This window comes from Leucoraja erinacea, chromosome 21 (assembly GCF_028641065.1).
Source record: "Leucoraja erinacea ecotype New England chromosome 21, Leri_hhj_1, whole genome shotgun sequence".
Taxonomy (NCBI): Eukaryota; Metazoa; Chordata; class Chondrichthyes; order Rajiformes; family Rajidae; genus Leucoraja; species Leucoraja erinaceus.
This window is the reverse complement of record NC_073397.1, coordinates 37001561-37014125: the sequence shown is the minus strand read 5'-3', so window position 1 is coordinate 37014125 and position 12565 is coordinate 37001561. Positions and strand designations below refer to the sequence as shown.

The 12565-nt window shown below is 46.5% G+C and overlaps 1 protein-coding gene across 4 annotated transcripts in view; it reads left to right on the top strand.

Moving 5' to 3' along the window:
- ptprt (protein tyrosine phosphatase receptor type T) overlaps nucleotides 1–12565 on the top strand; it is a 540461-nt gene that overhangs the window by 442340 nt on the left and 85556 nt on the right. For all 4 annotated transcript variants that reach the window (XM_055652682.1, XM_055652681.1, XM_055652684.1 and 1 more), the window contains 2 exons: nucleotides 5550–5656; nucleotides 10229–10264. In XM_055652682.1, coding sequence (XP_055508657.1) covers nucleotides 5550–5656; nucleotides 10229–10264 — 143 coding nt within the window. The remainder of the gene's footprint in view (nucleotides 1–5549; nucleotides 5657–10228; nucleotides 10265–12565) is intronic.

Below are 12565 nucleotides of genomic sequence, written 5' to 3'. Positions count from 1 at the left end.
TGCATCTTGTGTTTTATGACTGTGGGCCTCCTGGGATAAATAAATAAAGTTCTATCTTTTGGTATCGCATGTCCTCATGACCTATACAAGGCAGGCTTCTGAACAAACCTTCCATCAGCTTAGAGTGCCGTCTGATTCATCTCTACCCCATTGCGGATATTTGAGACCTCAACGGTGGAACAGGCGGAGGACGATGGCTGACCTTAGTGGAGCGTCACAACGGCTGGGAAGGCGGATGAAGGCTGCAGCAGGAAAGGGTCTCCGGTCGTCTTGGACTCCACGCCACTGGATCCTGACCCAGATCTGTCAGGGCCGTGGGGTGGCTGTTTGTGCACCAGTCTCCCCACGTTAAACAAAGTCACGCACGGGCGTCCTCCATGAGAGGACAGTCACACTCGTGTCGAGTGACCATCGATGTAGATGATTGTGGATATATGCAACTGTTGCACTACAATGCTGAGAACTATATTCTGCACTCTGAGTCTTCCTCTTTGCTCCACCTATCGTATTGGAGTTTGATTTGATTGCATTTATATATAGTATTACCTAATCTGACGAGGCAGTATGCAAAACAAAGCTGTTCACTGTACCTCGGTGCATGTGACAATATTAAACCTAAACACATGCGTGATTCCCAGCTATCTACCTCATTGGAGACCCGTGGACTATCTCTGATCAGACTTTACTGGCTTTAACCTCACAGTAAACATTATTTACGTTATTCCCTTTAGGTGGAATTCTGGGCCACAGAAGGTCGAGAGGGAATCTTATAGGAACATATAAATTTCTTAAGGGATTGGACAGGCTAGATGCAGGAAACATGTTCCCGATGTTGGGGGAGTCCAGAACCAGGGGTCACAGTTTAAGAATAAAGGCTTGGCCATTTAGGACTGAGATGAGGAAAAACCTTTTCACCCACAGAGTTGTGAATCTGTGGAATTCTCTGCCACAGAAGGCAGCGGAGGCCAATTCACTGGATGTTTTCAAGAGAGAGTTAGAGATAGCTCTTAGGGCTAACAGAATCAAGGGATATGGGGAGAAAGCAGGAACGGGGTACTGATTTTGGATGATCAGCCGTGTTCATATTGAATGGCGGTGCTGGCTCAAAAAGGGCCAAATGGCCTACTCCTGCACCTATTTTCTATGTTTCTATATCATGTATGTGTGTACTGTGGACGGCTCACCATATTATCTTTCCGTTGACTGGTTAGCACGCAACAAAAGCTTTTCACTGTACCTCGGGACATGTGACAATAAACTAAACTAACACTGTCTGTCACAGCTGCACCTGTTCCAAACCATGGCATGACATCCATGGAAGCTATAGGAATGGGTGCTGACAGCAGGTTGGTGGCAGATAGTCTATTGTCAAAGGCAGAATTCTTGAGACACTACTCTCAAGTCAATGCCTCTCCCAGCACCAGATCCAGTATGAATACAGTATCCCGAAAGCCGACTGGAATACAAAAACAGAGATGTAACGCTGAGGCTCTACAAGGCGCTGGTCAGGCCGCATTTGGAATACTGTGAACAAATCTGGGCCCCATATCCGAGGAAAGATGTGCTGGCTCTGGAGAGGGTCCAGAGGAGGTTTACAAGAATGATCCCAGGAATGAGTGGGTTAGCGTACGATGAGCGTTTGACGGCACTGGGCCTGTACTCGCTGGAGTTTAGAAGGATGAGGGGAAACCTCACTGAAACTTACAGAATAATGAAAGGCATAGATAAAGTGGATGTGGAGAGGATGTTTCCACTGGTGGGAGAGTCTAGGACCTGAGGTCACAGCCTCAGAAATAAAGGACGCTCTTTTAGAAAGGAGGTGAGGAGGAACTTCTTTAGTCAGAGGGTGGTGAATCTGTGGAACTCATTGCTACAGAGGGCTGTGGAGGCCAAGTCAGTGGATATTTTTAAGACAAAGATAGACAAATTCTTGATTAGAACGGGTATCAGGGGTTATGGGCAGAAGGCAGGAAAATGGGATTAGGAGGCAGAGATCAGCTAAGATTGAATGGCGGTGTTGACTTGATGGGCCGAATGGCCTAATTCTACCCCCCATAACTTGTTTAAACGTCAGCAAAGTGATGGCACCCTTAATGCTGGCAATGTTAATCAGAAAGAGATATTGTAAACAGCAAGTTAATGTAGATTCATGCAAATGTTACTATGGCCCAGGACTTCCTGGACTGGGGTGATGCCAAAATACTGTATATGGCATTTTATTTTGATTGCAACTTAAGTCAAAATATCCTACAATACTAATGTCCATTCTTGATGTAAAACCCTGTGCAATACTAAGGTTCTCCAATGCCCTCCGCAGTAGAGCTGCTGCCTCCCAGCCCCAGAGACCCAGGTTCGATCCTGGCCTCGGTTGCTGCCTGTGTGGAGTTTGCACGTTCTCCCTGTGACCACTTCGGTTTCCTCCGGGTGCTCCGCTTACCTCCCACATCCCAAAGATGTGTAGGCTTGTAGGTTAATTGGCCGTCCGTAAATTCCCCCTAGTTTGTAGGGGAAAGTGAATAACATAGAATTAGTGAGAAGTGGCGACTTATATGGGACTCGGTGAGCCGAAGGATCTGTTTCCTTAACTGTATCGTTTTAAAAAAGTGTCATTTTAGGGGAAAAAAGTGAACTGCTACAGGTGAAAACAAATGAAATCACTTTGGCACGGTCAAATTTAATGATTTACTTTTCACAAAACTCATTGTGAATTCCTCCTGACATCACACCACAATAATCTGTTCCCTAAATTCTGTCCACTCTAATTCTGTGCTAGGTTCCCTCTTCACCACCTGGTCAAGCCAAAATGGTTCCCTCTCCATCAATGTCCAGAACCCATCCACTCCTTAGTTTCTAATTAGTGGTGACGTTTCTCAAAGCATGAGCAGAGCTTCTATAAATCAACCTCATTCACAGTCAAAGTGACATGGAATCAGTCTTTGTGAAACCTGTCGTGATACCTTCCCAAAATACCCCCACAACTCTCTCAGTCACACCACACCGCTAGTTCATAGGATCGCAAGTGATAGGAGCAGAATCAGGACATTCGGCCCATCAAGTTTACTCTGCCATTCAATCATGGCTGATTTATCTCTCCCTCCTAACCCCAGTCACCCCTCTGACTCCATCACTCTAAGAAGGAAGTCCCAGCCTATCCAATAACTCAAGCCCAGGTGAATCTCTCCTGCACCCTTTCCAACATCAGCCATGAAGTGTCTGCCTTGAAAAATTGACATCATTAAGGAATGATGAACATTTTTCCTGTTGTAAGTTGTTGATAAGTTTGAAACAGAAAACATATTACAAAGGTGCTGACCTCAATCCTACAGCAGTACGCAGCAAATAGGAAGAGGCTGGCTCAGCAACACAAGCAGAGAGCGAGAAGATAAACGAGTGTCTGTACAGAGGCCGGCACCGTGCCACCGACAGTACTGGCTTCCCAGCTGTCCCCAGTGTAATGAATAGGCCAAGGTAATGGCAGCCCTCATACATCAGCAGTGAGGATGAAAATGAGCCCTTACGGTCGCTGAGTCATACAATGTGGAAACAGGCCCTTCAGCCCAACTTGTCCACACCGACCAACAATGTCCCATCTACACTAGTCACAGAGTCATACAATGTGGAAACAGGCCCTTCAGCCCAACTTGCCCACACTGGCCAACAATGTCCCATCTACACTAGTCCCACCTGCCTCATATGTGGATAGAGTGAAGCGGCTGGGCTTGTACACTCTGGAATTTAGAATGATGAAAGGGTATCTTATTGAAACATATAAGATTATTAAAGGATTGGGCATGCTAGAGGCAGGAAACATGTTCCCGATGTTGGGGGAGTCCAGAACCAGGGCCACACAGTTTAAGAATAAGGCGTCGGCCATTTAGAACGGAGATGAGGAAAAACGTTTTCATCCAGACAGTTGTGAATCTGTGGAATTCTCTGCCACAGAAGGCAGTGGAGTCCAATTCTCTAGATGCTTTCAAGAGAGAGTTAGAGCTAACAGAATCAAGGGATATGGGAAGAAAGCATGAATGGGGTACTGATTTTGGATGATCAGCCATGATCATATTGAATGGCAGTGCTGGCTCAAAGGGCCAAATGACCCACTCCTGCACCTATTGTCTATTGTCATTTGCCCATATCCCTCTAAACCTGTCCTGTCCAAGTACCGGTCTAAGTGTTTCTTAAACATTGCAATAATACCTGCCTCAACTACCTCCTTTGGCAGCTCATTCCATTCGCCCACCACCCTTTGTGTAAAAAAGTCACCTCTCAGGTTCCTATTAAATTTTTCCCCCTTCACCTCGGGTTCATGAAGCCCCTGCTCTGCGCATTTACCCTCTCTAATCCTCTTATGATTTTGTACGCCCCTATAAGATCACTCCTCATCCTTCTGCGCTCCAAGGAACAGTCCCAGCCTGCTCTACCTCTCCCTGTAACTCAGGCCTCTAGTCCTGGCAACATCCTCGTAAATCTTCTCTGAACCCTTTCCAGCTTGACAACATCTTTCCTATAACACGGTGCCCAGAACCGCACATAATACTCTAAATGCGGCCTCACCAACATCTTATACAACTGCAGCATGACCCCTCCCACGTCTATACTCAATACCCTGACTGATGAGGGCCAATGTGCCAAAAGCATGGAACCATCTGCGGAATAGTTTGGAGAATTTTCTGACAGTTGAAAGTCTTGAAAATGTAAACCTGCGGAGATTTTAAATTTTTCCATAAGTCGGTGTGAAAATATTTAACGCTCTATTTCAGCCAAATACAGATAAAGCCTTGCTGAAAGAATTCATGATCCCAGAGCCATCCATTCCTGCGCTCCAAGGAATAAAGTCCTAGTCTACTCAACCTCTCCCTGTAGCTCAGGCCCTCTAGCCCTGGCAACATCCTTGTAAACATTCTCTGCGCCCTTTCCAGCTAACAGCATCTTTCCTATAAGATGGTGCCCAGGACTGAAGACAATACTCTAAATGTGGCCTCACCAACGTCAACTTGGGATTGGGAGCTGAAACAGTAGCCAACCGGGAGATCCAGCAGGCTTTGAAAAACCAAGGAGAGTTACTCCAGCACTAAGTTTTCCCGCTGGATGCATGTGTTTCAATTGCTGGTTTGCAAAAGGCAAAATCAGCTTTAGAGAAGCTCTTTCGTGCACTGACAGTTCTTCTTGTTAACATAATTCTTGTGATCAACAAATGTGATTTGATAAGGAAGGTAGACAAAAATGCTGGAGAAACTCAGTGGTTGAGGCAGCATCTATGGAGCGAAGGAATAGGTGACGTTTCAGGTCGAGACCCTTCTTCAGATTTGATAAGGAACTTGTTCCTCCTTATCAAATCGGGATGCCATGGGCTAGAGGGAGAAGGCAGGAAAGTGGGATTGGGAGGCAGAGATCAGCCATGGTTGAATGGCAGAGTGGACTCGATGGGCCGAATGGCCAAAGTCTACTATCGCTTGAAAAATGGTGAAGGCAGCAAGAAGAGTTGAATGAAACTAGCCAGGTCTGTGAACTTGTTTGATAACACTGCTTCCTGCCTGCGTTCCCCACAGGAAACTTGCCAAGAAACAGAAGGAGACGCAGAGCGGCACACAGCGTGAAATGGAGCCGGTGGTAACGGCCACAGACAAAAGCTGCAGCAAGCAGAGAGACGAGACACGTACGTACTAACACCAACACTCCGGCAGCATCACTCCACAAAGTACACAAGTTACAGGAGTAAGAATTAGGCCATTCGGCCCATCTAGTCCACTCCGCCATTCAATCGTGGCTGATCTCTGCATCCTAACCCCATTCTCCTGCCTCTCCCCATACCCCTTGACACCCTCTGCCTTAAAAATATCCACTGACCTGGCCTCCACAGCCCTCTGTGGCAATGAGTTCCACAGATTCACCACCCTCTGACTGGACAAGCTAGAAAAGAACTGGACATAGAAACATAGAAACATAGAAATTAGGTGCAGTAGTAGGCCATTCGGCCCTTCGAGCCTGCACCGCCATTCAATGTGATCATGGCTGATCATCCAACTCAGTATCCCGTACCTGCCTTCTCTCCATACCCCCTGATCCCCTTAGCCACAAGGGCCACATCTAACTCCCTCGTAAATATAGCCAATGAACTGGCCTCAACTACCCTCTGTGGCAGAGAGTTCCAGAGATTCACCACTCTCTGTGTGAAAAAAGTTCTTCTCATCTCGTTTTTAAAGGATTTCCCCCTTATCCTTAAGCTGTGACCCCTTGTCCTGGACTTCCCTAACATCGGGAACAATCTTCATGCATCTAGCCTGTCCAAACCCTTAAGAATTTTGTAAGTTTCTATAAGATCCCCCCTCAATCTGCTAAATTCTAGCGAGTACAAGCCGAGTCTATCCATTCTTTCTTCATATGAAAGTCCTGCCATCCCAGGAATCAGTCTGGTGAACCTTCTCTGTACTCCCTCTATGGCAAGAATGTCTTTCCTCAGATTTGGAGACCAAAACTGTACGCAAGACTCCAGGTGTGGTCTCACCAAGACCCTGTACAACTGCAGTAGAACCTCCATGCTCCTATACTCAAATCCTTTTGCAATGAAAGCTAACATACCATTGGCTTTCTTCACTGCCTGCTGCACCTGCATGCCTACCTTCAATGACCGGTGTACCATGACACCCAGGTCTCGCTGCATCTCCCCCTTTCCCAATCGGCCACCATTTAGATAATAGTCTGCTTTCCCGTTTTTGCCACCAAAATGGATAACCTCACATTTATCCACATTATACTGCATCTGCCAAACATTTGCCCACTCACCCAGCCTATCCAAGTCACCCTGCAGTCTCCTAGCATCCTCCTCACAGCTAACACTTCCCCCCAGCTTAGTGTCATCTGCAAACTTGGAGATATTGCCTTCAATTCCCTCATCCAGATCATTAATATATATTGTAAATAGCTGGGGTCCCAGTACTGAGCCTTGGGGTACCCCACTAGTCACTGCCTGCCATTGTGAAAAGGTCCCGTTTACTCCTACTCTTTGCTTCCTGTTTGCCAGCCAGTTCTCTATCCACATCAATACTGAACCCCCAATGCCTTGTGCTTTAAGTTTGTATACTAATCTCTTATGTGGGACCTTGTCGAAAGCCTTCTGGAAGTCCAGATACACCACATCCACTGGTTCTCCCCTATCCACGCTACTAGTTACATCCTCGAAAAATTCTATAAGATTCGTCAGACATGATTTACCTTTCGTAAATCCATGCTGACTTTGTCCAATGATTTCACCACTTTCCAAATGTGCTGCTATCCCATCTTTAATAACTGACTCTAGCAGTTTCCCCACTACCGATGTTAGACTAACTGGTCTGCAATTCCACGTTTTCTCTCTCCCTCCCTTCTTAAAAAGTGGGCTTACGTTTGCTACCCGCCAATCTTCAGGAACTACTCCAGAATCTAAAGAGTTTTGAAAGATCAAGCTAGATGCAGGAAAAATGTTCCCAATGTTGGGCGAGTCCAGAACCAGGGGCCACACTTAGAATAAAGGGGAGGTCATTTAAGACTGAGGTGAGAAAAAACTTTTTCACCCAGAGAGTTGTGAATTTGTGGAATTCCCTGCCACAGAGGGCAGTAGAGGCCAAGTCACTGGATGGATTTAAGAGAGAGTTAGAAAGAGCTCTAGGGGCTAGTGGAATCAAGGGATATGGGGAGAAGGCAGGCACGGGTTATTGATTGGGGATGATCAGACATAATCACAATGAATGGGCCGAATGGCCTCCTCCTGCACCTATTTTCTATGTCTATGGCTAAAGAAGTTCCTCCTCACCTCCTTTCTAAAAGAGTGCCCTTTAAATCTGAGACTATGACCTCTGTTCCTGGACTCTCCCACCAGTGGAAACATCCTCCCCACATCCACTCTATCTATGCCTTTCATTATTCTATACGTTTCAATGCCTCCACAGGCATTTGATGCCCCTCTCTCAATGGCGACTGCCGAGAAGATTTTGATTTGGCAACTTTGACACAACCTAATTTTCATTTAATAAAATAAATCACAAGGCGATAATCCAAACTGTATTTTAATTTCTAAATCATTTTCCTTTGGTCTGTACACAGAAACCAAGCCTTCTTTTATAAAACGTGGGAATGAGATTAGTTTCTATAATTCTGCCATAGGGATTTAAAAAACAGCTTCATGTTAAGAAAAATATAGCCTAATTTATTTTGATGCTAATTTTATCTCAGCTGTGTCCTGGCAGGCAAGATATTCAGCTTGAATATAAACTCCCTGTGGGATTTGGACAAATATATGTTGGATTTGTAACTTCCTTGAAATGAGTAACCTTGTTTAGATTTGCTGCCAATTTGGTTGTTTTTGGGGAAGCTATTTCCGATCCTGGCTGGGACAACTAAATGTGAACTGCTGTTTAGCACAAGGCTTCTGACTATGAGCAAAACATATACCACAGGAACAATACAGGCCCTTCGGCCCACAGTCCCCGTTCGGGTTTTACTGTAACTTAATTGGTACACGTGACAATAAACAGACCTTTCAACCTTTCAACCGTTGAACCTTTGAATCTGATGTCAACACAAACCCTTAGATCATATGATCATGTGATAGGAGAAAAATCAGGCCATTCGGCCCATCAGGTCTACTCCGCCATTCAATCATGGCATATCTATCTCTCCGAACCACATTCTCCTGCCTTCTCCCCATAACCTCTGACACCGTACTAATTAAGAATCTATCTATCTCTGCCTGAAAAATATCCATTGACTTAGCCTCCATAGCTTTCCATGGCAAAGCATTCCACAGATTCACCACCCTCTGACAAGAAATTCCTCCTCATCTCCTTCCTAAAGGAACATTTTTTTAATTCTGAGGCTGTGACCTCTAGTCCTAGACTCTCCCACTAGTGGAAACATCCTCTCCACGTCCACTCTATCTAAACCAGGGGTGACTTCCCGATGCCATAGCGGGCTGCAGCTGTCGACTGCGTTCGCTCGTGCGCGGCGTGATCCGGCGCGCATAACGTCGCATGTTGCCCGTGACCTAAAGTGAGTTCAAATGATGACGTATTCACGTGCGGTTTTGTTCAAGTGTTGCAACATTTTTTTGTCGCCGCTGGATTTTGAAATGTTCAAAATCTTTTGGCGACACTGATATGATGCCGGCAGTCGACGAATCGGCAAGTTGGACAGGCCCTTTAAGAGACTTTTTAGTGGTGGGTTTGTAAAGCAGAGGTTGGTGGAAATACCCATCAATGTTGTTAAAGTCAAAAGGAACGAGCAGTAAAAGTGTAGGAAGGAACTTCAGATGCTGGTTGAAACTGAAGATAGACACAGAATGCTGGAGTAACTCAGCGGGGGCAGGCAGCATCTCTGGAGAAAAGGAATTGGTGATGTTTCGGGGTCGAGACCCTTCTTCAGACTGAGAGTCAGGGGAAAGTGAAACAAGAGATATAGACGGTGATATGGAGAGATATGGAACAAATGAATGAAAGATATGCAAAAAGTTACAATGATCAAGGAGACAGGCATTTAATAGACACCTGCACAGGTACACAGATAGGAATGCTTTAAAGGGGCATGGATGAAATAGGGCTCATAGGACTAGCATAGATGGGGCATCATGGTCAGCATGGACGTGTTGGGCTGAAGGGCCTGTTTCTGTTCTGTGTGACTTGATGACTCTAAATCTATGAGGCTGGCACTTGCCCTCACTTTCATCTCCCCACAGTAGCTCCCACAGGCCGTTCCCTTGTACAACCCTGATGCCTGATGGTGGCTCCTTGCTGCTAAAGTCCCTTCAACTCTGTTTAGTCTTAGTTAGAGATACAGCATGGAAACAGGCCCTTCGGCCCACTGAGCCCGCGCCGACCAGCGATCCCCGCACATTAGCACCATCCTACACCCACTAGGGACAATATTTACGTTCACCAAGCCTATTAACCAACAAATACATAATCCGTACAGACAGCGCCCGGGGTCGGGATGGAACCCGGGTCTCCGCGGCTACATTCGCTGTAAGGCAGCAACTCTACCGCTGTGCCACCGTGAATCGATCAGAAAAATCTCTGATGATCAGACGCTCTATAAGGCAACACAAAAAGGAATAACATCATTTTTAAAACGATCAAACCAAACATTTTCACTTTACAGGAGCATTTAAATGATAGCAATTAATTTAAAGAAATTATTAAGATTAAAGCAATTAAAATAATGTCTTCTTCCTCTGTTCTGGGTTTTCAATGGAATACAGTGGCAGCAGAACAGCTGACTCCCAGTGCCGTATTGGGTAAGATAATATTTCATTACTGAATCCTTCTTGTATAACTGTATCCTAAATACAACTGATAATGATTGTGGTAAATATCTAGCGAGCATAGTCACTGAAATACATGTCAGAGGCAAGGTACTGACTGGTGAACTATAACAGAATGTGTAGGAAGGACCTGCAGATGCTGGTTTACACCGAAGATCAGCAAAGAAAACTGCAGCATGTTATGTAAATTTATCTTACCTCTTTTGTCAGTGTGAATGTTTGTTATGGTGTCCACTCAAAATCTATTTGGTTGCATTTTTAATATTTATCATTCTAACAATCACACTGAAGATAAAAAAAGGGGGGATCACTTTGAATGATGAAGCATTACTGATTCATTCCCCAGTAAGGGTGGCAAAGAGAAAATTAAAGCGGTGTTTGTGAACAGGACGCAGGGAGCGGGCACTCGCTTTACTCCTGGATTTGACTCCTGAATTTGATAGGGGCTGTCCCACTTAGGCGATTATTTCTGCGACTTGCCGGCCAGAAAAAGGTACGGCTCTCTGGGCGACTACTCACGACCATACAGGCGTCACGTGTCGACATGTCGCGGGTTGACTCCTGTATGGTCGTGACTATTCGTACCTTTTTCTGTGCCCTCTGTAAATTGTTCCCAGTGTGCAGGGTGGATCAATAAACTAAACTCATTCCTGCTCTTGGTGGAAGTGGATTTGGTTTGACAGATATTCCTGCCGTGGTTTTCATCTGCTGTCTTCTCACTGAGTGTTCTCATGTGTCCTCTTTCCTTCGTCCTGATTGAAGTCAGTCTCCAATATGTCTTCAGTGTCTCAACAATAACAACCAAGGCACAGCTGTGCGGGAGGCTATTAGGAACATTCACCCGGAGGCAATCATTGGTTGCAGGAGACAATAGCCAGACTCTGAGCCGCTGTTATTCCGTTCCGTCATTGCATTCAGGGCAAGAGCGTGACTGTACTTCCAACACCCTCTCCTTGTGTGTAGTTTCAGTTTAGTTTCCAGACCCCTGGAGTATTGTGTGCGGTTTTGGTCTCCTGATTTGAGACCATTCTTGCTATTGAGGGAATGCAGCGTAGGTTCACCAGGTGACCTCTCCCTGTAGCTGAAATACTTAGGCAGCGTTCTGGTGAATCTCCTCTGCCCCCTCTCCAAAGCCTCCACTTCTTTCCTATAATGAGGGGCGACCATTAACTGCACGCAATACTCCAAACTGCACACAAGGTTAATTCCCTGAATGGTGGGACTGTCATATGCTGAGAGAACGAAGCGGCTGGGCTTGTATACTCTGGAGTTTAGAAGGATGAGAGGGAATCTTATTGAAACATGTAAGATTATTAAGGGCTTGGACACGCTAGAGGCAGGAAACATGTTCCCGATGGTGGGGGAGTCCAGAACCAGGGGCCACCGTTTAAGAATAAGGGGTAAGCCATTTAGAACGGAGACGAGGAGACACTTTTTCTCACAGAGAGTTGTGAGTCTGTGGAATTCTCTGCCTCAGAGGGCGGTGGAGGCCGGTTCTCTGGATGCTTTCAAGAGAGAGCGAGATAGGGCTCTTAAAGATAGCGGAGTCAGGGGATATGGGGAGAAGGCAGGAACGGGGTACTGATTATGGATGATCAGCCATGATCATATTGAATGGCGGTGCTGGCTCGAAGGGCCGAATGGCCTACTCCCGCACCTATTGTCTATTGAGATGCAGCGTGGAGATCAGGCCTGGCAGATTTGATTGAGTTTTTTTGAAGTGGTGATTTGTGAAGAGGATTGACAAAGGTGGATGTCGTCTACATGGACTACAGCAAGGTCTTCGACATGGTGCCACATGTTATGCATGTGTGGAAAATTAAATCACATGGGATCCAGGTAGATGTTGCCAACTTTCTCACTCCCAAATATGGGACAAAAGATCAAAATAAGGGACAAATGCCCGACGGCAATTCGTTGACCGACTCGGCCGTGGCTGGGTGGATGATGAGTTGGCCCGCGGGTGCTGGACTGCACGCAAAGCCCAACCAGCGGGCCAGCTGAGGAGTTTTGGCCCGGGCCTCACGTCCCGTCCGGCACCTCATCCAACTCATGAACCGATGATCGGCCATGAGAAGGAGGGGTGGTGGTGGTGTCGGCGGTAAGCGAAGGCCCGAAGGTCGGACAGCTGGCCGGGCTGCCGACCGACCGACCGACGTGGGCACGGGCGAGGCACTGCTGCTGCTGCTGCTGCTGCTGCTGCGCTCCATGGGCTGCACTACCTCTGGACGGGCGATGCGGGGCTGGACGCGGCGCTCCAACCCGACTGTCCCC